The 27,497-nt window shown below is 50.8% G+C and overlaps 1 protein-coding gene across 3 annotated transcripts; it reads left to right on the top strand.

Annotated features, from left to right (window-relative positions):
• The first annotated feature begins 1,209 nt into the window (after positions 1-1,209).
• Cacnb1 (calcium voltage-gated channel auxiliary subunit beta 1) lies at positions 1,210-22,697 on the top strand. Of its 3 annotated transcripts, none has more exons than XM_046420603.2 (14): positions 1,210-1,504; positions 3,999-4,085; positions 7,049-7,168; positions 9,727-9,849; positions 10,380-10,516; positions 10,724-10,800; positions 12,119-12,138; positions 12,399-12,479; positions 13,127-13,185; positions 13,372-13,481; positions 13,635-13,786; positions 18,374-18,469; positions 18,890-19,075; positions 20,836-22,697. In XM_046420603.2, the coding sequence occupies exons 1-14, from the start codon at positions 1,421-1,423 to the stop codon at positions 21,298-21,300; spliced, it is 1,797 nt and encodes a 598-aa protein (XP_046276559.1). In that variant the 5' UTR covers positions 1,210-1,420; the 3' UTR covers positions 21,301-22,697. The 3 variants fall into 3 exon arrangements, with proteins under 3 accessions (XP_046276559.1, XP_046276558.1, XP_046276560.1); XM_046420602.2 differs by lacking the exon at positions 12,119-12,138 and adding an exon at positions 11,182-11,336; XM_046420604.2 differs by lacking the exons at positions 12,119-12,138; positions 20,836-22,697 and adding an exon at positions 11,182-11,336 and having other exon boundaries at positions 18,890-19,288.
• Positions 22,698-27,497: the final 4,800 nt, after the last annotated feature.

Genomic DNA, 27,497 nt, shown 5'->3' with positions numbered 1-27,497 from the left:
CATTCATTTGTTATTCAGGGTAAGGAAAATTCAGCATATTCCACAGCCTCCCCTCTAGCAGAATACTCAAAGCTAGTCTTATTTTAGGGACTCTTGACCTAGGCAAATACAGTCTACTTCTCAACCCTCCTCTTTGTGGAACAGGAGAAGGCGTGGAGTGGGAAGAAATGGGTCTTCCTGACATGACTGGCCCTGTTTTGCACCTTAACAGCATCTCCAGATACCCAATAATCCCAGGAGACAAAGCCCCACAGTATCAGAAACCTCATTTTATAAGAATGGAAACAGGCTCAGAGATGTGTAGTGGTTTGTTCTGGGCCACATAACCAGAAAGAGCCTGAACCAAACTGGCACTGAAGTGTCAGAATCCCCTACTCCTCTCCACCAATGATGATGGGTGGAGTCCAGGCCTTGGATATTTATTTCCAGATCAAGGATAAAGGGAGAGCAACTCTAGGTCAAAGGTCACAAGGTCTGATTTGGGCCAGGCTCTCCTTGCTCATCTCTATTTCTTTCTCCTCTTTCCTTTCTCTTGTAGGGAACAGATTGTTCACAAGCCTCATTTCTGGTCTTCTAGAAAAGCCTGGGAGATCCTAGGGACTGATTGGGGCAGAATATTCGTCGGTACTTGGGATTTCTTTTTGTTGTCTCTTTTTCCCTGATCCCATTCTGCTACCAACATTCCCGAGCCAGGTGGAAGAGGGAAGAGCCACTTCATTTGGTTCCAGGCGTTCTGGGCCCCATACTGGGGAGAAAGGTGTTAAAGTCAGGTCCCCAGATCACCGGGACCGGGAACTTCCGGTGGCCCAAGCAGTAGAGGCTAGGGGAGACCCGTTGGAAGAATAGTTCCATACAGAAAGGGAGGCGCTGCCAGCCATGCCAACCTGGGCTTCACTCCCATTAACGTTTGGCAAACAATGGTAACCCCTCCATCTCCGCCACATACACACCTCCCACCCTCAAGGCCTGTTCCCCCTCGCCCCCAGTGAGCGGCCCTTTAGAATGCAGAGGGCTGCCACCAGTCGAAGGACTGCGATCGACCTCGACAGTGTGGAGGGCTCGCCCCCTCCGCTGCCCTCCCATTGTCTGAGTGGAGCTAGCGGAGCGGCTCCGAGGGGCGGGGCCGGAGGGCGGAGGGAGGGAGCCATGGAGGAGGGGGGTGCAGAGGGGGCGGGGGGAGATGCTGAGCCTTCAGGGGCGGAGGCGGCGGCGGCGGCGGCGGCTGCTGAGGTAGAGGAGAGAGCCCGAGCAGGGAGCGAGGCTAGGCATCGAGCGGGCAGCCGAAGGCCGGGCTGGGCGGCTGGACCCGGTTCTGGCTGCGCTGCGCTGCGCTGCTCTCCCCTCGGCTCCGACGGCCTCTCCCATGCACTGAGGGCGCCCGGCTGGGCCGGGCCGGCGGCCGGAGGGGAGGCTACTCTCCATGGTCCAGAAGAGCAGCATGTCCCGGGGCCCTTACCCACCCTCCCAGGAGATTCCCATGGAGGTCTTCGATCCCAGCCCACAGGTGAGGCGTGGTGCCGGCCCGAGAGAAGAGGGCCTCTCCGCGGACCTTGGGGTCGCCTAGAGGGACCATGGAAGGAAAGGGTTATATGCCCGGCGCCGAGGGGAGAGGGGTGCTCGCCCCCCGCCATTCTTGCGGGTTAATGATTGGCCCGGAGTTGGGCTGTGGTGCTGGGAGGGTGCTGGTGGGCTGCCTGTCACCCTTGCCTCCTCTCCCCCGCGTCACGGTCCCTGCTGCTTGGGAACCGGCTCCAGTGCCTGAGGTGGGGGGTGTTGTTTGGGGGATCTGGGCCTTGAGAAGGGGAGGTTGAGGGAAGCTAGAGATCCACCAGGCAAGGGGGGCGACGCGGAGCACGTTTGGGGAAGCCGGGCGGGGGTGGCACTGGGAGATGGCCGAGGCAGTGGTCAGAGGGCGGTGCCAACAGGCCTTCCAAGCCTCAGACCCTGGCCCTCGAGGGTGTAGAAGGGGCCATTCCTGACCCAAGGACCCCTCCAGCCACCTCACTCCGTCCTTGTATTGGACCAGTTCCCCTCTCCCGGACACCCACGTTGGCTTACCCCTCCCCCGCAGCCCCGAAAATGCCTCCAAAGTTTGGAAAGTTGGAAGGATGCCAACTCACTGTCCTGGAGGGGAGGTAGCTGTTTTAACTGGAGGAGGGGGTCTGTTGCCCCATGCACTCGCACACTTTCCCATGCCCCTGTGCTACTCCTAGATTCCCATAGAGTGACCAGCACAGTCTGGGGTGGTCCTGCCAGGGCATTTCTCTAGGACACGTCCTTCCCCAAGGATGGCATTAACTCTTGTATTGCTGTGGCCAACCTGGAGCAACTGTAACCACCATGGAACTGTGGTTGATGGGTGTGTAGGGGGGTCAGGTCAGACCTAAAAATACCTCTGTTCTCCACCCCAGGCCCCTTGGAGCCTGGGAGGCAGCTGACTAGGGCCTTCCTATCAGCTGTCCCCTGTCCCTCTGAGCGCCACTCCCTTTGCCCAGCCTGAGATGGTGGTGGTAGTGTGAAAGTCTGGGATTCACTGCAGAATCTTCTTAGGTTTGTATGGAACTGCAAAACTACTTTGGGTATATGTCCAGTTTGAAAGAAGAGGAGGGGAGGGAAGACCCCGGAAGGGCTTCCCAGGGTCCTTTCCCATCATCCATCCTTCTTGTACCAAGATCCACAGAGCCAGAGCATGGAGTCTGTCTTGGCTCATCTAGGTTCTTTGGCTTAAGAAAGTCTGGGGGCTGAGGTTATAGCTCAGTGGTAGAGCTCTTGCCTAGCATGCGTGAGGCACTGGGTTCAATCCTCAGCACCACATAAAAATAAATGAAGGTATTGTGTCTATCTACAACTAAAAAAAAAATTTTTTTAAAAAGAAAGTTTGGATAGAATCTAGGGGCAGCAGCTTGGAGATCTGAGCCCTCCATCCTGCCCATTCTGGATTGGACTGGGGCCAAGCATTTATGTTGCATTGGGAGGGTAAAGAAGCAACTCCCTCTTAGGAGACTGAAGACACCTGAAGCCTTAACCTGAATGTGTGGCCCCCTGACTAGGAGGTGCACCCCACTCAGGCTACCAGCTCAGTCAATGAGGCCACCAGCCTACTACCCCTGGGACCTGTGGGACTGTGTCCTAGGCTTGCCTTGGGTAAGGACCAAGGGGCCTTTAGATTGATGTAGTCAGGTTGCTACCAAGGGTATGGGGCATGGGCAGTGGCAGCTGGAGGGTAGAGTGGATCCCTCTTGCCCCTTTGGGTAGGGGTGTGGCCACTGATTGTGAGGGGGGTGGGCTGAGAAAAAGACCCCCCAGGGCAGAGGGGGAATGGGGAGCAACACTGACTCCCATGAAGGCATGCCACAGTTGGGTTTGGATGTTTAAAAATATGGTTCCATGCTTCTTCCCCCTTCCCCAGAAATCTAGCTCTGGGTCTCTAGGAGCTCAGAGACGCCATCTCCTCCCTACTCTGGAAGGGAAGAGTTGGGCTTAAGGGAGAAGCCCTGCTGGGCCCTGGGTTAGTGATCCCTCCTCTCTCTGGAGGCCTTTGGCATTCTCAGACCCCTCAGCTCCAGCTGAGGGGGTGTGGGAAGGAACTTCCCTAGTTCTCTCCGCCCCCCAGCATTGCAGGCAGCCTCTCCCTTCCCTGGAGTCCTCTGCAGCCTGCCCAGCATCTTAATTAGCTTTGCTGCCTAATGAACCTCCCGCTTTTCAGGCCTCCCATTCCCCAGCTTCTACGTTGGTTTGGGGGGTTTCTGTGTGTGCCCCTAGGCTCCTTGCACTGTTCCCTAGGAGTGACTGCGGTCTGGGCTCTCTCAGTGGGATGGGAGACCTTCTCTCCCCTCGGGCTGTACCACCTCCAGAAGATGATACAGGGGAATGGGGGTGGGGCTGTGCGGATCAGAGAACAATATTCCCAAGACTTGGCAGTAGCTCTGGATCTGGTGGTTTGAGGGTTGGGAAAGGTCCTTTATGATTCCACTCTTGTTCCTTCCTGGCCTCTCCAGGGCAAATACAGCAAGAGGAAAGGACGGTTCAAACGGTCTGATGGGAGCACTTCCTCAGATACAACATCCAACAGCTTTGTCCGGCAGGTAATGGGGAGGCCGGGCTGAGAGGAGGGAGGTGGCTAACTGGTGGAGGCCAGCATTGGTGAGCTGGTCTGCGGCTTTCTGTAGGCACCCTTCCCCGTGTCGTTTGTCACCTGCCTGGAACTAGCCCAACACCCTGACTCCCCATGACCTCTCCTGGATATGCTGGCAGCTGCACCCACGCCCCCGCCCCGCCCCTCCCCCAGCACCAAGCACCAGCCCCTGCTGCCTGCCTGCGTCATCTCATTCAGGGACAGCCTGGCCTGCCTCCTTCTAGCTTGCTTCGGGCTGTCACCCACTCCCCCTGCCGGCTGTCTGCTTCCATGTCCTCCCCCAGAATCTGTGACAGGGTGGGGTGGAGGCAGGTGCTAGAAAATGAGGAGCTAGGGCAGTTGGGTCCTTGAAGCCTTGTTTAAGTGGGGGTCAGAGAAACAAGCTCCCCACATCCAAACGTGGCTCTCTTTAATATTCAGAGAGAAAGTGTGATGGGGATAGGCAGGAGGTGTTTGATTTTAGAGAGGATGTGGCCCAGCACCTGTGACAGAAGGGGGATAACTGAGAAGAGCTTGCTGGGTCTGCTGTGCTTGGCCAGGAAGCTGACACTCTCCTCTTTTCTAATTCTCAACCCGGGCCATCTTAGGCTCAGGGAGAGGCAGTGAGGGAGACATGTGGTTGCTATGACTACTGAGTATTTCAACAAAGCCTGGTACCCAAAAAAGGCGAGAGGGGCTTGGAATCAGACAAGGGAAGGAGTGTGTTAAAGAGAAAACAGGTAGGGCATGTGAGGGCAGAGGGCTGCAGGGAGGAGTTCCTTGGAGGTAGTCTGCTTGGGGCCGGGAACAAGAGGATAGTGGCAAGCAGATTTACCACAGACTGGAGTAGACTCTTTTTTATTCTTCCATCTCTACCCTTGATGTATATGAGCCCAGGCCTGATTTGAGCGATTCAGAAGGGAGGCCTTTATCCAAGCATCTCCTAAGTACACATATGGAAAGTCCTTTTTTCAGTTGCTCCTTCATCCCTCCTGTTGCAGAATTGGGCCAGGGTCAGGACTGGAAAGAATGATTCTGTGCTTTTGTTGCCTCTCTTGGCAGACGAGAGCTTAGTTCTTTCAAGTATGTAGTTAACCAAAGGGGTCAGACCCCAGCTTCCAATACTTCCTCCTCTCAGCTCCCAGCTCTGACCCCCAGTAGGTGGCAGGAGTGGGGGGGCAGTCCTTGCCACATCTCTGAGCTAAATATACCCTAGCAGTTTGCACATGTAGCAACTCTGCTTGTAACCTGAGCACCCTGGGGGGACGGGCACTTTGGGCCACCCCTTAAGCCAGTGGGGCCGGGCACTGAGGGCGCCGGGATGGAGGCGCCCAACCGGACCCTTGTGGTGGTGAGCTGGGATGGGGTGAGGTAGTGGGTGGGTAGAACAGCCCTTCAGGAAACCTGGTAGGGGGCCTCGGGCCAGTCTGTCTCCTCGCCTCCTCACTATTACTGTCTCCCACCATTTCTGGGGCGTGTGTATGTGTGTGTGTGTTTGTGTCAGTGTTTGTGTCTGCAGGTGCCTTGAGGTCAGTGAGTACCTCTCTGACCGTCCCATCTGCTTCTGTTTCTCTGCCTCTCTGGGTGTCTGTCTTCTTCACCGAGTGCTCCCATCAGGAGGGATGGAATGGTGGCTAAGCCGCTTTTCCCTCTCTCTGGTTTGTGTCTCTTTCCCAGCTGCTGTTTAGTGACTCTCCATCCCCAGGCAAATCTCCCATTTTCATGATTTGACTGGGAAAGGGGTGGGCACCTGTACCCGCTATGATGAGGGATTTCTGAGGAGATATAGGACTTTGTCTTCATTCTTTCCTGGGTCCCCTCCATTCCATGCTAACAGACATTCCCAGCCAAGTGACCTTTCATGCCCTCGGGAAAAGTCCCTCGTATCTCTGCAATCTTGCTCTTTCACATTCTCTCCCACTCTGTCAGCACCATTCCGAAAGTCACACACAGATCTATAGTCCTGTCTCCTGTCCTCACATGACTCCCATCTTCAGGGACCCAGACCTAGGGTGGCTCCCTGGGTGCACTTGGTTGTGCATTGCCAGCACGTGCCATAGAATACACCTTCCCAAACATTCTTGCCCTCGCACTTCCGGTGTACTCATGAATCAGCATGTTCATGATCTGTGCTGCTAGGTCTGTATGGGCTACCTGTGTCTCACATATATGTGTGCACCCCTAGAGGAGTCCCTTGTGCCCTGGATTGGTCATTGTGGTCAGAGCCAGCTTCCTGGCACACCCAGACTTCTGAGCCTGCCTTAACCCTGGAGCCTGGATAAGAAAGTGCCTGTTCCATATTCTGCTCTTAACTTGCTGCTTCTGCCTGTGCCACCCCAGAAATCTTGCGTTCTCTTCTGTATCTTATGGGAGGTGGAGGGTCAGCTTTGAGTGGGGTGGCCTGATTCAGGCAGTCCCAACTAGGGCCAGGAGGTAGGAGTTCTGTCCTCACCTACTCTTTAGCAGAAGGTAGGCAAAATATTGTTGACCCCATCACGCTGAGCAGGCTGCCCACTGGCAGCAGTGCAGAGAGCCAGGCCTTAGCTGGTGGCTGCAGTCCCTGGGAGGAACGCCACTGGGCTTCTGCTGATTCTTCTCAGCAGTGATGCTGGGGGCAGGGCAGGAAAGGAGGAGCAGGGAGTGGAGACTCATCCCCTGGCATTTCTCCCCTGTGCTGTGCCCCTATCAGGTTCCCACCCCTCCCAGGACTCCAAGCAGCTGTCCTTAGACATGCCTTAACCCTCTGCTTGCTGCTGTCACTCTTCCTAGGGCTTATAAACCTTGGCTCCACCCCTCCACCCTCATACTACCTTCTAGGTTTGTGGCATCATACTGGGCCTCAGACCTCCATGATGGGTGGCACCTTTAGCCCTTCCCGAGCCCAAGGGCTAGGAGAGAGAGCATTGGCCCTGAGCCGGCCCTGTCTGCTTTCAGGGCTCAGCAGAGTCCTATACTAGCCGCCCGTCAGACTCTGACGTGTCTCTGGAAGAGGACCGGGAAGCCTTGAGGAAGGAGGCAGAGCGCCAGGCGTTAGCTCAGCTTGAGAAAGCCAAGGTGAGAAAAGATGTGGGAAGGAACTGTGCTGACATGATTTCTCCACACCCCCCTCAGAGAGAGAGCTGGACAGACCCCGGGTCAAATCTTAGCCTGGTCCCTGCCAGCTGTGTGTCCTGGGACCTCAACATACCTCTGTTCTTCCCCTGTAAAATGTAGGCTATAATACCTGCCTCCTTACACAGTAGGAGAAGTGCCTGATAATGTTTCCACAGGATAGGAGCTTGACAAGTGCTGAAAATGTCTGCTTCTCCTGGGCGGGGTGGCTCACACATGTAATCCTAGCAACTTAGAAGTCTGAGGCAGGTGAATTGCAAATTCAAAGCCAGCCTCAGCAGCTTAGTGTGACCCTTCCTTTAAAAAAAAAAAAAAAAAAGAGGGGGTATAGGACTGGGGATGTAGCTCACTGATAGAGAACATCTTTGGGTTTGATTTCCAGTACCACGAATGAATGAATGAATGAATGAATGAATGAATGAATGGAAAAGAAAAATATCTACTTCCTGGAATCAAACTTCCTGAACTGGAATCTCAGCCCTGATTTTTTTTTTTTTTGGTACTGGAGATTTAACCTAGAGGCACTTTGCCACTAAACTACATCTCCAGTGCTTTTTATTTTGTATTTTAAGACAGAGAATCACTAAGTCACAGAGACTGACCTCAAACTTGTGATCCTTCTGCATCAGCTTCCCAAGTGGCTGGGATAACAGATGTGCATCACTGTACCCAGCTTCTTCCCTGACTCTTAATTGCTGTGCATATTAAGCAAGCCACTTCTTTTCTGATTTTCAATTTCCTTTATTCAATAAAATAAAGATAGTTCTTTTTGCCGTATTTCTTTGCTGCCATAATGGTGCATGTGAATGTCCTGGCCATTGCTCTTGGGAGCATCAACAATGTCGGAAAGAAGGAAATGCTAGATTCTTATTAGGTCCTGCTTCAAGGTCATCTTTTGATTCCTAACCATGGTGATGAAGTAAGTGTGGTTATATTGGAGATTTAAAATTATTGATGACCATGGAACTAGGAAGACTGCGAACCCCCCCTCACCCCAAGGCAGGTTAAACAGATGTGGAGTGGTTGGCCTCAGATTCAGTGTATGGCTCAAAGATCTAGAAAGTGGCACAGTGGTGTGTGTCTATAGTCCTAGCTGTTCAGGAGGCTGAGGCTGAAGATCATTTGAGCTCAGGAGTTATAGGCTAGCCTGGGCAACATTGCAGAACTGTCTCGAAAAGAGAAGAGAGGAAAGGGTAACAATGGCAGCACAATCTGCTTTCATCAGTTTGATTTCGTTGTTCTGATAACCTCAGCTGATATCCTGGACCACAAAGGCAAAAACACATAGGAGGGATTCTTTTTCTAGGGATGAAATACATACATATAAAAATAAGTAAATTAGGGCTGGGGATGTGGCTCAAGCGGTAGCGCGCTCGCCTGGCATGCGTGCGGCCCGGGTTCCATCCTCAGCACCACATACAAACAAAGATGTTGTGTCCGCCGAAAACTAAAAAAATAAATATTAAAAAAAATAAAATAAAATAAGTAAATTAAATGAAGATAATAACGATAATTCATAGGAATTTTGTGATGAGTAAATGAAATAATGCATGTGAAACCTATAACAGACTAAGCAGTAGTGACTGTCATTATTACTATTTTTTTAATAAGTAAGTCACTGAGCCTAGCCTCAGTTTGCCTTTTTTTTTAAACATATTTTTTTTTTTTAGTTGTAGGTGGACACAATACCTTTATTTTATTTATGCATATGTGGTACTGAGGATCAAATCCAGCGCCTCACACACATTAGGCGGGCGCTCTACCGCTGAGCCACAACCCCAGTCCCTCATTATTACTATTATTATTATTATTTGATGGTTTGGGGGATTAAATCCAGGGACACTTTACCACTGAGCTACAATCTCAGCCCTATTTATTTTTTCTTTTGAAACAGGGTCTTGCTAAGTTGCCAAGGCAGGCCTTGAATCTGCCTTCCTCCTGCTGAGTTGCTGGGATTGCAGGCCTTTGCCTTTCTTTTTTTATTGTAAAAGTTAGCATACATTTATAAATTATCCACCATATATATATAATCTTTTTTTTATTAGTTGTAAAGAGAAACACAATATATTTGTTTTATTTATTTCTTTTATGTGGTTCTGAGGATCGAACCCAGTGTCTTACAAGTGCTAGGCAAGTGCTCTGCCACTGAGCTACAACGCTAGCTTCTACTTATTTTTTCTTTGTGGTACTAGGGTTTGAACCTAGGTATGCTTTACCACTGAGCTACATCCAGCCCTTTTTAATTTTTTTTTTTTTTTTAATTTTGAGACAGGGTCTTACTAAATTGCTGAGGCTGGCCTCAAACTTGCAATCCTCCTACCCCAGCCTCCTAAGTTGTTGGGATTTTAGGTGTGCACTGCCATGCCTGGCTCTTCCAGTATACATTTTAATGAGCAAGTCACAAAGCAAACATTAGTGTAATTCCCACTCCTGACAGGAAGTTGTATAGTACATTATGGTTTAACCCTCTGGTGTCACCTTCCCTGGTGTGTTTCCTCTAGACCAAGCCAGTAGCATTTGCTGTGCGGACAAATGTCGGCTACAATCCATCTCCAGGGGATGAGGTGCCCGTGCAGGGAGTGGCCATCACCTTTGAGCCTAAGGACTTCTTGCATATCAAGGAGGTGGGGAGAGTGCTTGGCATCTGGTGGGAGGGCAAGGCGTAGGTACCAGGAGAGGAGCAGCCGGAGCTCCAGTGGGAAAGAAAGCCTTCTGAGTTGAGCAGAGCTGGGCTGAATCTGCCGTGTGACCTTAGATAAATTTCTCCACCTTTCTGAGCTGCTAATTTTTCATTGTCAAATAGGTGGTAATACTTAGGTCATGAGGCTGATTTATCATGAGGTCTATGACTAGAGTAACAGTGTATCAGGGCCTGTGAATGTGCATTTACTCCTACTCCCTGTCTACAGCAGGGTGGTCCCAGGGAGGGAGGGAGTGGGGGACTCTCACCTCCTCTCTAAGGGAAGGATAGTCTGTGGCCAGAGAGGATGCTGGTCTCAAGAGTTACCTTGAGACTTTAGAAGGTGGACATCTTTGAGGGTGCCATCCTCCAGTAGGGTCAGCAAATCTGGGGGGTTCCCACGAAGGGTGACTGCTGTCTTGCGCCTCCAGTCCCCCTTTTGCTCTCCCCCACCCTGCCTGCTGTTGTTTTCAGAAATACAATAATGACTGGTGGATCGGGCGCCTGGTGAAGGAGGGCTGTGAGGTTGGCTTCATCCCCAGCCCTGTCAAACTGGACAGCCTACGCCTGATTCAGGAACAGAAGCTTCGCCAGAACCGCCTCAGCTCCAGGTACGTGGCAGGGGGTGGCTGCTGCAACCTCAGGAGAGGCCCTCAGCCAGGACTAGGCCTCAGGGCTGACTTTAGCCTTGAGGGCACAGAGCTATCACCACGGGGGCTGGAAAACTCCAGAGAGTGCAGCTTGTACAGGACAAGACTCCCCCATTCCCACGCCCACCCCTTTGCTCACCAGCTCCGTTTGCCTCCCTGCCTACGCAGCAAATCAGGTGACAACTCCAGTTCCAGTCTGGGAGACGTGGTGACTGGCACCCGCCGCCCCACACCCCCTGCCAGTGGTAAGAGCTGCTGCCATCCCTGGGGTCGGGGGAGCTTCTGGGGTGGTCTCCCCACTGTCTGGCCCTCTTCTCCCTGTATAGGGGCACCCCAATTCTGAGTCCCCAAAACACATGCAGTAGTACTCCCTCTATGAACAATAGGGTATTGTACAAGCTGGGCCTGTCTTGTCTCTCCTCTCCCCTTTCTTTGGTAGCTCCATCTCTCTACCTGCCCCCTACCCACCGCCCCTGACCCCATTCATTTCTCCCAACCCTGTTCCATTCACCTCTTCTTCTTTCTTTTCTCCCCATCCCCATCCCTGTGTTCTGTACTGTGTCTCCACGTCCATCTCACTCCTCTTCTCTCACCTCCTTCCTCCCTCTCTTCTGACTCCTGTCCAGGTAATGAAATGACTAACTTAGCCTTTGAACTAGACCCCTTAGAGTTAGAGGAGGAGGAGGCCGAGTTTGGTGAGCAGAGCAGCTCTGCCAAGACTAGTGTTAGCAGTGTCACCACCCCGCCGCCTCATGGCAAACGCATCCCCTTCTTTAAGAAGGTAATTCTTGCTGGGTTCTTAAGAGGGGATGGTCAGGGCCCAGCTTTTTGGCAGAGAGAGGGGCCTGGGGTGGGTGCAGATACTGTGCAGCCTGTCCTGTGCCTCAGAGCTTCCTGTGGATCTGGAGGGGTGTGTGCAATGGGCACATCCCTCTCCACACACACCCCACCCTGGTCCACCCCCAGGGAGGGCTGGTTGTTACCCTTGGAAGGCTGTCCACCCTGAGGAAGCAGGGTCTGGTGGCAATGAATCCTGACCTTTGCCCTCATTATCAATGGAATGGAATATTCCAACGGATGCCCCCCGCTCTGGCTTCTGAAGAGGAAAATGGAATGATGTTCCTTCTTTGCCCTTTTCTAATTCCGTTGGTGGGCACATGAGGGATCCACTGACTGCTTGGCAAGATAGTCAAGGGAACCCTTAAAATGGACATATACATGGGCATCGGGGGCCGGAGGTGGGCACCACATTAGGGGCTGCCACTTTCTCCAGTTCTTTTCCAAGACTCAGAAAGGGGGGGTCTGATCATTACTGAGTCCCTTGGACTGCCCGTCAGTCCTGCTCCAACCCTGGTCCAGGACTACCTCTGGTTCCCCCTTGGCATGGGGTCCCGTCCCCTCTCTCTGGCTCTGTCTGTCACTAACACGCATGCCCTGTTATCTCTCCTTGTCTGCCCGCTCTCCCTCCCTCTCTTGTCCTGGCTCCTTCCTTGCCCTCTGCCCCTGCCTGGGTGCCCTCCCCTCTCTCCTCCCCTCCCCTCTCCTGGCAATCTCTGGACCCAGCCAAACAGAAGCAGAAGTCGGTGAGTATCACAGCTTTCTGTGTCCCCCCTCGCACACCCGGGATGAGCTAGGGGGCCTTCTAACACCCGTTCCCATATCTGCCTCCCTTTCCCCACCCTTCCTGGTTCTCCATGGCCATCCCTATCCATCCCTGCCCTGATCCCCACATCTGGGCACTGGGACCAGGGGGAGGAAAGGATGCATGGGGGAAGCTTGGAGGCTGGAAGAGAGGGTCTGATGTCACCTCTACTCTGGGATTTCCCCTCCCTGCTTCCCTCAGACAGAGCATGTGCCCCCTTATGACGTGGTGCCTTCCATGAGGCCCATCATCCTGGTGGGACCGTCGCTCAAGGGCTATGAGGTAGGAACCCAAGAGGGGAGTGGGCCCGGAGAAGCCCAGACCTCCAGAAAGACACCATAGGAATATCTTCAGACTACAGAGAGGTCCCCCAGAAGGGCCCAGATCCCCAGGGTGTCCTCTCCAGAAGGCTATAGACCTTCAGAGAAAAATCTCAGAGGAGCCTGACCCATGGAAGACCCATTCAGAAGGGCCCAGTTCCCTGAAGAAATCCCTGGAGAGCCCTCCCAGAGACCCACCTTAAAGGATTTTTGGAATCAGAGACTGCATGGGAGGCCCCTCAGAGTCCGGGAGCCCTCCATAGAGGTCCCTTCATCTCCGGAATTTGAAAAGAAAATAAAAAGTAAGGGTACAAATGCCCAGCAGCTCAATCTCCTGAGCAGGTTCTTTGTGGGGGGTACCAGGGATTGAACTCAGGGGACTCAACCATTAAGCCATATCCCCAGCCCTATTTTGTATTTTATTTAGAGACAGGGTCTCACTGAGTTGCTTAGTGTCTCGCAGTTGCTGAGGCTGGCTTTGAACTAGGGATCCTCCTGTCTCAGCCTGCCTAGCCATTGGGATTATAGGCATGTGCCACCTCGCCCACCTCTGAGCAGCTTTAAATGCCTGAATTCTCTTCCCTCCTTCCTCCAAACATCCAACCCCAGGTTACAGACATGATGCAGAAAGCTTTATTTGACTTCTTGAAGCATCGATTTGATGGCAGGTAAGACCCAGAGAACCATCTATCCACACCCATTGTGGCTCTCTGTGTTGGGAGGAGTAGGGTATCTTGAAGGACAATCTTAGGACTCTTGGACTGAGGGACACTGGGCAGGCCTAAAGTCTGAAGAGTGGGCAAGACATTCTAGCCCACCCTGGCTCCTGACTCCCTCCTCCTCCCTGTCCCCAGGATCTCCATCACTAGGGTGACAGCTGACATTTCCCTGGCCAAGCGCTCAGTCCTCAACAACCCCAGCAAGCACATCATCATTGAGCGCTCCAACACACGCTCCAGCCTGGGTGAGCCGGGCCTGCCTTTCGTACTCCCCGCTTCTGGGCTGCACTAGGGTAGGGTGAGAGGTGGTGGGTGGAAGGACCAGAAGTGTTCCCTCCATTCACTGCTTCCTGGGGGCGGCCTTACATTCCCCCTCCCCATGCCTTGGTGCCCCCAAGCTGAGGTACAGAGTGAGATTGAGCGGATCTTCGAGCTGGCTCGGACTCTTCAGTTGGTGGCTCTGGACGCTGACACTATCAACCACCCAGCTCAGCTCTCCAAGACCTCGTTGGCCCCCATCATTGTTTACATCAAGATCACTTCTCCCAAGGTGGGTGCATGGTTTATAAGGAGTGTTCTGAAGTTGGGCTGCTTGGATCTCCTCTACTCCTTACTACCGGGTGATTTGATCGCTGTGAGCTTTGGTTTCCTTCTCTGTAAGACTCTACTGTATGCATATCATGAAGATGCTGCCCAAGATACATTGCCAAAGGGCCTGGGACAATACACCTCATCATGTGGTAGCTATGACTAATATTATTAGGATCATGTAGGCCAGTCCCCTGTCTATACTTTGGTTGACCTTCTGTGATTGGACCAGAAAACTAAAAGAAGTCATTTTGATTTTTCTTTGTCCCAGTGTCACTCAGCTACTTGACAGTTGTGGGGTCTTTCTTGTCTTCTGAACTCAGGAGCAGTTGACCAGTGAGCCACATCCCCAGCCCTATTTTGTATTTTATTTAGAGACAGGGCCTCACTGAGTTGCTTAGTGACTCACCATTGCTGAGGCTGGCTTTGAACTCGGGATCCTCCTGTCTCAGCTTCCCAAGCCCCTAGGATTATAGGTGTGTGCCACTGTGCCTGCCTTGGTATCAGCTTTTTTCTGCTCTTCTGTCTTCATTCAGACTGGTAGAGAATATTTGTTGGAAAGCTGGTTTACTTTTTTTTTTTTATGTTTTTAGTTGTAGATGAACACAATACCTTTATTTTACTTATTTATATGTGGTGCTGAGGTTCGAACCAGTGCTTCACAGGTGCTAGGCAAGCATTCTACCACTGAGCCACAACCCCAGCGTCTGGTTTACTTTTTTGTTGTGTTGTGGCTCCATGAACTTTCCCTTCCAGATGTTAGTAAGTATTAAGAAACATGGAGGGGGGCTGGGGATGTGGCTCAAGCGGTAGCGCGCTTGCCTGGCATGCGTGCGGCCCGGGTTCGATCCTCAGCACCACATACAAACAAAGATGTTGTGTCCGCTGAAAACTAAAAAATAAATATTACAATTATTAAAAAAAAAAAAAAAAAGAAACATGGAGGGGCTGGGGATGTGGCTCAAGCGGTAGCGCGCGCCTGGCATGCGTGCGGCCCAGGTTTGATCCTCAGCACAACATACAAACAGAGATGTTTTCAGATGTTTCCAGAGTTTTCCGCCGAAAACTAAAATAAATAACAGGCAATTTATTTAAAAAAAATTTATAAAAAAAAAACATGGAAAAGAGTTTAGGCATGGGAGTTCATAACCCACTAGAATCAAAGTGTGGAATATGATATGTCAAGAAATTTGTAATGTTTTGAACAACCCACAATAAAAAATTAAAAAAAAAAAAAAAAAAAAAAAAAGAGTTTAGGCAAAGGTTTTAAAGTTTGAAGACAGCACGAGGTTCAAATCCTTGTTCTTGTTGGTTTGTTGTTGTTTTTATTAAGTTTGGGATCTGGGGGGAATTATTTAGTCTCTGAGCCTCAATTTCTTCACCTACAAAATGAGGTTATAATCCCTCTCTTAAGTTTTTATTATATTTGTTTTCTGGGATTGAACTGAGGGCCTGACACATGCAAAGCACACACTGTATCCCTGGGGAACTTTCAGCTTCTCTTGTGTTATTTCTGAGGGGACTGGAGGTACTTGATGTAAAGAGCCCAGCATATACTGTTTGATTCATGATGGCAGCCAACAGTGGTAACTATTATTGTTCCATGGTAGCTTCTTTTGAGCTGAGCACCCTGGGCCAGTTACTTAGCCTTTCTGAGTCCTTAAGTTTCTAATAAGATAAAGGGATGATGGGATTTAAGTATTTGAAGGAGGGGGAAGTTGAAAGGATCAAATGAGATAATGGATGCAAAACCACTTTGTGACCTAGACAGTAACAAAGGCTTTCATTTTGCCCCACTGAGGTTTAGGGCAGGGACTCAGGAGCCAGATTGCTTGGATTTCCTACCCAGGCTGTCATTTACCAGCACGTGTTCCTTTGGCAAGTCACCTAACATCTCTGTGCCCTAGTTTCCTCATCTGCCACATAAAGAAGTTGGGGCTGGGTCTGTAACTCAATTGTATAGTGCTTGTATAGTACCCTCCCTCCAGTATTTTATTTTCAAATAATTTCAATTTAACAGAAGTGTTGCAACAATAGCTCAAGGAACTTCTGTTCTTTGAATATCCTTCATTCAAATTCACTAATTTTAAAAAACATTTTTTAGTGATACTGGAGATTTAACACAGGTGCACTGTACCACTGAGCTACACTCCCTATCCCTTCTTTATTTTTATTTAGAGACAGGGTCTCACTAAATTGCTTAAGGCCTCATGTGCATCTCTGTACCCAGCCAAAAATTCACTAAAATTTTAACAGCTCTATTAAGATATGATTCACACCTATAATCCCAGCAGCTTGGGAGGATGAGAGAGGAGGATAGCGAGTTCAAAGCCAGTCTCAGCAATGGCGAGGCACTAAGCAACTCAGTGAGACCCTGTCTCTAAATAAAATACAAAATGGGGGGCTGGGGATGTGGCTCAAGCGGTAATGCACTCGCCTGGCATGGGTTTGATCCTCAGCACCACATACACAAAGATGTTGTGTCTGCAGAAAACTGAAAAATAAATATTAAAAAAAAAATGGGGCTAGGGATGTGGCTCGATGGCCAAGTGCCTCTGAGTTCAATCCCTGGTACTGCCCCTCCCCCCCAAAAAAGATACAATTCACATTAGCTGGGCATGGTGGTGCATGCCTATAATCCCAGCAATTTGGGAGGCTGAGGCAGGAAGATTACAAATTCGAGGTCAGCCTCAGCAGTTTAGCAAGGTCCTAAGCAACTTACTAAGGCCCTGTCTCAAAAAATAAAAAGAGGTAGGGCTGAGATTGTTGCTCAGTGGTAGAACGCTTGCCTAACATGTGTGAGGCACTGGGTTCAATGCTCAGCACTACATAAAAAATAAATAAGGGGCTGGGGTTGTGGCTTAGCGATAGAGTGCTCGCCTCACACGTGCGAAAAACCCTGGGTTTGATCCTCAGCACCACATAAAAAAAATAAACAAATGAAATGGAGGTGTTGTGTCCAACTGCAACTAAAAATAAAAAATTTAAAAAATTAAAATAAATAAATAAATAAAATTAAAGTTATTGTGTCCATCTATAACTGGAAAAAAATTAAAAAAAAAAGAGAGAGAGAGAGAGCTGGAGATGTGTCTCTGGGTTTAATCCCCAGTACAAACAAAACAAAACAAACAAACAAAACCAACAACAAAAGAATTAATATCTTATTTCATTCAGCCATTTATTTTATTTTCATTTATTTATTTAAGTGCTAGAAGTCAAACCCAGGGCCTTGCGCATGGTAGGCAAGTGCTCTGCCACTGAGCTATAGCCCCAGCACTAATTTAGCCATTTCAAGTGCACAGTTTAATTTTTTTCAGATTCACTAATTTTTTTAAATTAATTTTTTTTTTTTGAGAGAGAGATGCTAGAGATTAAACCCTGGGCCTTTTGAATGGGGGATATACACTGTACCACAGAGTCACATGTCACATTTAATGGAACCATTTTTCCTTTTTTTTTTGTAGCACTGGGAAACAATCTCAGAGCCTTATGTACGCTAGGCAAGGGCTGTACTACTAAGCTACACCCTCAGCCAAATTTTATTTTTTAATAAAGTATGTGCCTAGCATGTGTGAGGCCCTGGATTCAATCCCAGCACACACACCAAAAAGATCATATGCTTTTATCCTGTATGCTTCCACATGTATTTAAGACCAAGAATGTCATCTTACATAGTCATAATATGGTTGTAAAATTTAAAAAATATTACATAAAATGCAATTCATAGTTGTCTTTCACCAGTTGGCCCAATAATGCCCTTATATAAGGCAGCATTTCCCCTAATCCAGGAATCAGGTTTGGATCACCTGTTGCATTTAGTTGTAGGTCTGCTTTCTTTAATATGGAACAGTTCTTCAGCCTTTCTTGGGTTTTCATGACACTGGCATTTTAGAGGATACAGGTCAGCCATTTTGTAGACTGTCCCTCATTTGGGATTTGTTAGATGTTTTCTCATAACTAGGTTTAGGTTTTTTTCTTTTATTATACCTATCATTATTGTTAGGATGACAATAATAATAGCTATCTCAGTGCTGTTGACAGAACTAAATTGATCACATAAAAAGGTTGAGGTACATGCCTGTAGTCTCAACTGTTTGGGAGGCTGAGGCAGGAGGACACTTGAGCCACGGCCTGTTCAAGGCCAATCTGGACAATATAGTGAGACCCTGCCTCCTCTACTTAAACAAAAAGCATAGAACAGTGCTGGTACCTAGCAAGCACCCTCCAAAAGATGCCTGCTGTTGCTAACGTGGTGCAGGGGAGTGAGCCTGGAGAATGAGGGCTACAGACCAGGTTAGAGGGGTGGGGAACTAGTATCACTACCTTTCATGTAGCTCTCAAGGAGAGGTGGTCATGAGACCCAGAAGAGAGCCTGAACATTGTACAGGGTGGACGTAGGGCTGGTAAGGTCATTCCTGCAGAGGTGCTGAAGGCTGAGAGTCATGGAACATTCCACCATCCTGACACTGACTCCAACCAGAACTTGCCTTTCTCACTTGGTGCATTGCTTGGGCCCCTCTAACTCCTCCTCCTCTTCTCCCCAAACCAGGTACTTCAGAGGCTCATCAAATCCCGGGGGAAGTCTCAGTCCAAACACCTCAATGTCCAAATAGCAGCCTCGGAGAAGCTGGCACAGTGTCCTCCTGTAAGTGCTCAGACCTTGGGAGGGGAAGGAATTTGGGTTCACCTGGTTTCCTCTGACCTGCACTGGAGACAGAGTGGGAACACCTGGGCCAGGTCTGTAGGTACAGACTTGTTTTGGAGGAAGGTGGACTGGACAGGCAGAGTGGGCTGAAGCACCCCTTCTCCATGGGGAGCCAAGCCCCCTCTCCCAACTTAGGTTGTCTCTAGAATAAGGGAGTTGGGCTGAGTTGGACTACCAGAGCTCTTAGAGTTCTGCTAATTTGTACATCTGAGCGTTCTCCTTCCCTTCCTGTACAGCCAGAGGCCTTTTTAACCCTGTCCTTCAACCCCTTGGCTCCACCCACTGCACCCAGGCCACACCCTCAACCCCTTGGTCACGCCCCCGCTCATCCCAGCCCTGCCCCTAACCCCACCTCCACAGGAAATGTTTGACATCATCCTGGACGAGAACCAATTGGAGGATGCCTGCGAGCACTTGGCTGAGTATTTGGAAGCCTATTGGAAGGCCACGCACCCGCCCAGCAGCACACCACCCAATCCGCTGCTGAACCGCACCATGGCTACCGCAGCCCTGGCAGCCAGCCCTGCCCCCGTCTCCAACCTCCAGGTACAGGTGCTCACCTCCCTCAGGAGAAACCTCAGCTTCTGGGGCGGGCTGGAGGCCTCCCAGCGGGGCGGCGGCGCGGTGCCCCAGCAGCAGCAGCAGCAGGAGCACTCTATGTAGCGGGTGCCCCACCCATCTTCCCTCCCGCCCTGGAGTGCAGGGAACGTGGGGAAGGAAGGGAAGAGCTTTATTTTGTAAAAAATGTGGTGAGCGGCAGCTTCTGGTGTCTGTGGTTTTTGGTGGGACTGGGGCTGGCTGGTGCTGCCTCCCTGGGCCTGGTTCCGCAACTAGGACTAAATCTGCTGCCCATTGGACATGAGGCCTGATTGGGCCGCTTACAAGAACAGGGACTAGGAAGAAAATATGAGGAAGACTGACCTACTCATTTACTGGACTTCACACCCATTTTAGACCCAACGTGGCAGGGGCCCTTAGACCCAGGGAAACCCATTAGAGCAGGGACCTTTAAATCCAGAGACACTGCCCTAACCCTGGACCCCTAACTGCAGAAAGCCTCTGGGAGCAGCCCAGAATGGAGCATCTTCTATGAGTTAGTGCTGTGCCCTTTACCCTTCTCCCAGTTAAACAGAGTCCGGGAAAGTCTGTCCTGTGGGTGTCCCTTCCTGCCTCTCCTTCTTCCCATGGGAGTCACAGCCCATCTCTGGGACCATTAAGTATACACCATTAAGAATATGATTCTAGGTTAGCATCACAAGAAATCCATGAAGTCATTCTAGACTGCTGCTTTTCAAATTTGTTTTCAGCCACAGCCTCACTGAATCTCAGGGGGAAGTTGAATATATAGATGAGGCATCCTTGTTCAGTTCAGAGGGAGCCAGGGCCCTGCCCTCCCAATCACCTCTCTAGGGATCCTGGAAGCACTTTTATGCTCTCCCCATCCCATCCCACCCCACCCCACATCTTCAGGAAATCGTTTGGAAACTGCTTCTATAGTCTAATCCCCACCATACTGCAATCAAGAAACTGGGCCACAGAGATAGAAATCATTTTGCTCAGGGTCACATAGCTTGAAGTGGTGGTAGGGGAAAGACTTAACCTGGGCCTCTTGTACCCCACCCAACAACCTCTGTGGTAGCAGTGGCCGTCAGCTCACTTTCATGTGGCATCTGGTGATGAGGACATTGGGCTATTTCATGGTCTTCACTGGAGGATGGAGATCTATTAACCTTCCCAGTTCGATGCTTTGAGTCCTTATTGCCGATAGGGAAGGAATCCCATCGACCTTAGAGACTCATCTGTGTAGGGAATGGGAGGAGCAGCGTGGGGTTCTGGAAATCTGTGATTGAGGTCTGATGTGGGCTGAAGAAGCTGGGGTCAGTGAGTTTGAGCTGAAATCACTTACTGTATTTGGAAAAGTGGAGGCATTGACTAACCCAGTCAACCACTGAGTGGCAATACTAATGAGCTGTTAATGATGATTAACCTCAAGGCAGCATGAATAACATGTATTGAGGAAGTGATGACTAATTGTTCAGGGGCTCCCTACCATGGTTACCAGGAAAGTTCATGGATGTGAGGTCTGATGAAGTTGGGCATCCTGTCCTAATAGAGGAACAGATGCACCGAGGCCTGTCCACTGGGCTTTAGAGCCATTTTCCTGATCTGGTGCCCCTCTCCCAAAGCCAGCGACCTCCTTCAGCCAGGCTGGGTGTCTTGGTGTCCTCACTAACCTGCCTTGCTTTGTTGTGTTTTTCTCACCCCTGCCTGATCTGCATGGTGTGTGCCGTCTGTCTGCTAACCAGGGACCCTACCTTGCTTCCGGGGACCAGCCACTGGAACGGGCCACCGGGGAGCACGCCAGCGTGCACGAGTACCCGGGGGAGCTGGGCCAGCCCCCGGGTCTTTACCCCAGCAGCCACCCACCAGGCCGGGCAGGCACCCTGCGGGCTCTATCCCGCCAAGACACGTTCGATGCCGACACCCCCGGCAGCCGAAACTCTGCCTACACGGAGCTGGGAGACTCGTGTGTGGACATGGAGACTGACCCCTCAGAGGGGCCAGGGCCTGGAGACCCTGCAGGGGGCGGCACCCCTCCAGCCCGACAGGGCTCCTGGGAGGATGAGGAAGAAGACTATGAGGAGGAGCTCACTGACAACAGGAACCGCGGCCGGAATAAGGCCCGCTACTGCGCAGATGCCGGGGGTCCGGTTCTTGGGCGCAACAAGAATGAGCTGGAGGGCTGGGGGCGAGGCGTCTATATCCGCTGAGAAGACAGGGCTGCCCAGTGGGAGGAAGGGCTCTGAGCCCTGGGGAGGGGAGGGACAGAGGGGCTCATCACCTGAGACGTGTCCTGCCTCCAGGGGGCGCTGTCTCCCTCCATTCAGATGCCTTGGCTCAATGTTTGGGGTTTCTTTGGTGATATCATCCCAGCTCCTGAGAGGCCCTTGAGCCCCAGCTGTAGGCTTACCCCTACCTGCTGTAGATGGATGGGGGATATCCACCTTTCTGAAGTGTCCCCTTTCCCCCATCTTAGGGGGCTCTCCTCCCAGAGAAAAGGTGCACTTCCTTAACTTTCTACTCTGGGTTCTAATTGAAGGTCCTAAATGGGGCGACCCTTCTTTTTCCCAAACTGGTGTATTTGGAGAGTTGGGCGTTTTTCTTGAGAGGGAGGACACAGAATCTTCCCCATGGGGCTCTCTCTCAAACCCCAGATCCAGGGTCCCTCACCATGCCCACCCCCTGCCCCGGTTTCCTGGCAGCATTGTCGGGTAGGTGAAAGGTATAACATGGAGACCAGTAACGAGCTCGCCTTTGGGGGAGGGGTTAGGGTGGAAAATGACAGGCTCAGCTGCCCTCTTGGCCTTGGCCATGCAGGGGCTTAGAACCCTAGAGCCCTGAGGAGTGGGTGACCCGACATGCTGCTACCCACCCCCACCTCCATGCCTCAGCTCTCACCTACCCCAGGAATGAGCTTTGCCTACGACATCCCCTGCCTGCTGCCATCAGAAGAAGGGGGCCCTCTGCATCTGAGCCCCCCAACTCCATGCCATTGGGTGTGGAGACCATGGAACACTCTGGTCCACCTCATTCTAAACCAAAAAAACTGCTCCTTCACCTTCATCCTGAGGTCCCAGGAGAGAAGCCCTGTGGGTTGGTGTCCAGGAAATGACCACCATCCTGGGGTTGCCTGGTCACCTGGGGACCTCAGATCTCCCCTGGGGGGCTTGGCTGCTGCTGCTGCTTCTCTATATTTGCCTCTTGTGATCCTGTCCTTCATTGGTGTCCACTTCCCCCAGGAGAGGCCTTGGTAGCCCCTGGGGCACCCTCTGCCCCCGCACCCCCACAGCCTAGCAGCCGTGCCCCTCCCCAGCATCCCAGCTGGGCCAGAGAGAGCCGATTGTGCCAACGAGGACTGGGCCCTGCCCGGCTGCCCACCTCAGGGATGGGCACCTCAGGCCTGTCTCGCCACCTCCTGTGCCAATGTTGTCGTGCCCCCACGTGGGGTGGGGTGCAGCTTCCACTTACTGGTTAGAAGACACCACTGCCTGATCTTTCCCTCTCCCTGTCTGGTGTCCTGTGCCCCATCTGTCTGTCTACTTGTCTGTACTCTTCTAGGAGAAGTATTTTGCCACATATAAAACCGCCGTCCAGTCCTTTGCGGCCATCTTCCAGCCTGCTTCTTTGTTCCCGCCGCACGGTTGTCTGGCAGCCTTGCAGCCTCTGCACAGACCGCTGCTGCCAGAGGGGGCAAGCCAAGGGGAGAGGCAGGAAGAAGCTGCACTCTGGGCTGTTGACTCGGGAAAGACAGGGCTTGGTTTGTTGCCTTCTGGAGTATGTGCAAACCTGCCAGGGCTGCATGTCCACTCTTAAGCCCACACCATACCTGTCTCCCCACATGCAGAGCCAGGGGAAATGGGAACTTGGGATGTAGTTAAGTGCAAAATCTTAAAGGTACATGCTTGTTCTGCTCTTCTGGCCTCACTGCACCCCAGAATCTTGGGGAGGGAGGGCTGAGCTTCTGGCTCCACTGATGTGCAGTCATTACTGCCATCACCTATATCCTACCTCATGGAGCACCTGCAAGCTCTCTCACCCTCCTGGTTCTTGTTTTTGAGGTGGTAACCCAAAATGTGTGTGTATGTGTGTGGAAGGCAACAGACACCGGAAGGCCCACAGATGAGTTAGCAGATCAAAGAGGAACTGGCAGACCCAGGTGTCAGGTGGCTGACTGGAGCTCCCCAGAGGGTTGATGGCAAAGTTGATAAGAGCCGGGTCTCTACCTCCAGCTTGGTACTCTTTCCACCACTTTCCCATGGGATTGATCATTTGTTCCTTGTTTATTCACTGGACATACATTTATTAGGCACCTCCTAGGTATCAGGGGCAAGTTGAGAGCCGCAGACAATTCCAGTACTGAACATGAGCTGTGTGCTGTGAGAAGCACTGGTAATGTGGGAACCTGGAAAAGGGTCACACTCTCACCCTGGGGAAATCAGGGAAGTCTTCATAGAGGAGGTGAGGCTTGCTTGGAGTCTAGAAGCAAAGTCAGAGGTTAAGCCAGATAGAAAAGTAGGGGGGTGTTCAAGGCAGAGGAACCAGGCACATGCATGACAAGTTTTTGGCACTTCACTAACAAAGCATGGTGAGGTGGAGGCCAGAGAGGGGTTGACAGGAGCAGGCCATTTGGTTTTTGCTGGGCATGGTGGTGAACACCTGTAATCCCAGCTACTCAGGCAGGAGGATCACAAGTTCAAGGCTCAGCCTGGGCAACACAGTGAGACCTTATCTAAAACCCGGGGGAAGCACTGGAGATGTAGCTCAGTAGCAGAGCACCCCTGTGTTTAATCCTCTGTACCCCAAAAGGTTTATTTTTTGTTCTGAAGCTAGTGTTCAGAAATTGAAGGATTAGCCAGATGTGGTGGCCTGTGCCTGTAATTCCAGCGGCTCAGGAGGCTGAGACAGGAGGATCGTGAGTTCAAAGCCAGCCTCAGCAACAGTGAGTTGCTAAGCAACTCAGTGAGACCCTGTCTCTAAATAAAATACAAAAAGGGGCTGGGAATATGGTTCAGTGGTTGAGTGCTCCTGAGTTCAATCTCCAGTTCCCCCCCCCCAAAAAAAAGAAAGAAATTGAAGGATTATAAATAGCAATGACAAAATTGCTTTGGTTGGAGCATGAATTGGAGGGCCTCACTTGGAAATAGCTGGACACTAAGGTGGAAATGAGGCTGTGCCTTAGACCACAGTGACATCTAGCAGATAGAATCCAGAGCTCTTGAAGAACAAGTAGAGGTAGCCAGTAAGGGAGAGGGTGACAGTGGGTGGTAGTCTTCCCAGACAAAAGAAGGTTAAAAACAGATCAGAGCAGAAGTAATGAGTCTGGCTTTGCATAAAGGGGTTTAAGTTTCCTGTGGGACATTTGAGGGGAGAAGAGAAGACAGCTGGGCACAATGAGCTGAACCTCTGCAGAGAGGTTCAGAGAGACTAAGCGACTAGTCTGTAATTACACAGCCATAGAGCAAAGGAGTCAAATTCACATTTCGATTCCTGTGACCCCCAAGTCCAGTGCTAATTCCTCTGCCCCAGGATGCACCAGCTTCTGCAAGGGTTGGGGGTAAGGGGTTGGGGAGGAGGAGGAAGCAGGGGTCTGAGTGTTTCTGTCTCCTCTCATGTACCTTCTGCCTGAAGTTACCTTTGCTCAGAACTTGCAGGCAAGGACATTTCTAGCTGGAGATACTGAGAAATGGGGAGAAATTCTTGTTTCTTGGTAACCACAAACCCTTAAACAAAGTTGGCTGCTCAGTCAGCACATGTGGTTGTCAGCATGTGAGGATTTCAACAGCCATGTCGTCAGCAGGCTCTGCTGCTCTGATTGCCCCCACGGACTCAGGAAGTGAAGCCTTGGGGACCCTTCCTACCTGGCACCCTTCCTTTACCTGCTTCCCTGGCTAGCTGCTTACATTTTGTGGAGGATTCTGCCCCTAAGTGAGCTGAAGTGGGGTAGGCCACAAGTACCAGGTGTGAACTAAGGTTTCCACTGTAGTAAAATAAAGCAAGCTGAGCTGAGGTCACCATGGGCCAGGGTCAAGGGGGTGTCCCAGTCTAGTATGCTAAAGAGACATCTTGTGTTAACTCCAGTAATTGTTTCCTTGAAGAAGGGTGCCCACTTTGCTGTCTCTCAGAGTGTGAGAGTATGTGTGCACATGTGTGTTTATCTCCCTCTCCAGACTTGAAGGGTCCGTGGAGACCCAGGCTGGATGATTTGGCTGCTTGGTTGTGTTTGACTCATATTTGTGAAATAAACAGATGAATGAGTGAATGGATGAATGCCTCCTAAGAGCCCAGTCCTGGGCCTCCTGATGCAGGCAGATCTTGTCTGTTTATTGAATGTGCTCCCAGTTTGCAGTGTCACTTTCAATTCTGCAATTGGGTATGTGTGTGTGTCGGGGGAAGGCACTTAAAGGTTCCTTTCTCTCCCAGGAAACAGATGGTAAAATCACTTAAAGCACTGTTGCTTCCCCCAGCACCCTCCTGGCCCCCACCAGCCCCAGTCCCAGACCCTTCTTTCCTAGGGCTGAAATGAAAACAGCACAAATGGGCTTGAAGTTCACTTTTCTAGGCTTCTATCTCTCTGGGCACCAAATTGGGTGAATCAAAAGTCTTTATGTAGTGAGCTGTTTGCCTCTGCTTTCCACAAACTTTTTAGTCTCCCTCAATCCTGTGCCCATTTTTCTTTTGTTTTTTGTACTGGGGATTAAACCCAGGGATGCTCTACACCCCATTCCTTTTTTATTTTTTGGGTACTGGAGATTGAACCCAGGGGCGCTTAACCACTGAGCCACATTCCTAGACCTTTAAATTTTTTTTTTTTTTAAATGTTGGGAGAGACTTGCTAAGTTGGTGAGGCTGGCTTTAAACTTGTAATCCTCCTTTCTCAGTCTCCCGAGACACTGGATTATAGGTGTGCTCCACCACATCAGTCCCCACATTCTTTTTTTTTTAATACTCCAAGTGCACATTTTCAGGCTGTAGCTTAACTTGTCCTAAGTCAACCTAATGACAACACATTCCTAACTGTATGCCAGGCACTGAACCAGGTGGGGAGGGGGACAAACACTGGTGAACAAGATAGGAAACCCAGCCTCTAGGGTTCAGAGGTGATTGAGAGAAACAAGCCATTCTATGGCCCCAGCGTGGAGAGAGATTCCATGTGGTGGGAGCTTGAGAATAGGTGGCTTTACGGGAAGGCAGCTAGTGAGTTCCAGGCATTTTCCCTTTCTGAGTAGGTGTAAGGCATTCGTGTGGAGGGAATGCAGGAGGAAGGGCAAAGTGGGAAAGAGCTGGACATATAAGGGCAGGGAGCAGTGGATGCAAAACCTGGGAGGTAAAACTGCAAAAGCAGGTGGGGACTGTTGCTGGAGGATCTTGAATGCCAGGTTAGAAGGCTGATCCAGAGCGAGTGGGCAATAGAGAGCCATTGAAGGCTGTGGGTGGGAATAACAGATGCTGAGCTGTGCTTTTAGAAGGCTAATAGAGCTTCGAGGAGGGTGCTCTGGGAAAGGGGGGGAGCAGAAACAGGTCAGTTGAAGGTTTGCTACATCATCCGAGGGAGCCACATTGGGGCTGTGGGGACAGAGGCAGTAAGGTGGAAGGATCAGGCGCTTTGATGTGTTGATTTGCCTTTCCCACTTCTCTTTTTGTTTTCTGGTTTTTTCCAAGTTTGTGCAAAGAAGGAAATCCACAAACAAGAATATCCTCCTTTCTCTCCTGCTTGGTCTTCTGGTTCTCTTTAGTCTCATTGTTCTCCTCTGCCTGGGAGGCTGAGGCAGGAGGATCACTTGAGCCCTGGAAGACCCTGTCTCAAAAAAAAAAAAAATAAATAAATAAAGAAAAAAGAAAAAAGAAAAAGAAAACCAAAACCTAGACAAACAAAAATAATTTTTTCTTCTCTGCTGGGTCTTAATGTCTGGGACCCTCTGCAGGGTCTCTGGTTGGGGAATCTTTTCTTGCTCCATCTTTGTCTCCAGACACCCAATCATGGGATCAGCTGCTGAGCATGTGGTATGTCAATGGATTGTAGAAGCCCCAATTTCTCTCTAGATGTTGCCTAGCTGGAGGGACCTACAGGAGGAAGGGAGACCCTGCCCTTTCCCTGGGGAGTCCACTTTGAGTGGGCCCACAAGACTTTCACTAGCAAAACAACTAGAGAAGACGGAAGGCTGGAATGTTCTCCCAGCTAAGAGAGGACCAGAAACTCTCTCTCTGTCCCGCTGGTAGGTGCAGAAGTTGTGTCGCCTCGGATTTTGCTTCAGTCTAGGGTTTTGCTCTAGCGGGTAGAGGAGGGAGAGCTAGGATTGTTTGGTGCACCGCAGTGCTTAGATTCCCTTGATTTGCAGCCTGGGAGCAGAACACAGAGAGAACTTCAGTTTTTTTTTCAGGGCCAAGAGGAGGGTGCAGTCTGGGACTT

This window comes from Marmota monax, unplaced genomic scaffold (assembly GCF_021218885.2).
Source record: "Marmota monax isolate L192 unplaced genomic scaffold, Marmota_monax_Labrador192_F-V1.1 WCK01_AAM20220418_F8-fsc00064, whole genome shotgun sequence".
Classification (NCBI taxonomy): Eukaryota; Metazoa; Chordata; class Mammalia; order Rodentia; family Sciuridae; genus Marmota; species Marmota monax.
This window is presented reverse-complemented; position numbering and strand designations above follow the sequence as displayed.

What these genes read in the sequence shown, in the direction of transcription:
- Cacnb1 (XM_046420602.2), top strand. Translation starts at nt 1,421, where the DNA reads ATGGTCCAGAAGAGCAGCATGTCCCGGGGCCCTTACCCACCCTCCCAG. An exon ending in CTCAGCTTGAGAAAGCCAAG is followed by an intron (nt 7,169 to 9,726) that starts GTGAGAAAAGAT and finishes TGTTTCCTCTAG; the next exon opens with ACCAAGCCAGTAGCATTTGC. An exon ending in CAGAACCGCCTCAGCTCCAG is followed by an intron (nt 10,517 to 10,723) that starts GTACGTGGCAGG and finishes CTGCCTACGCAG; the next exon opens with CAAATCAGGTGACAACTCCA.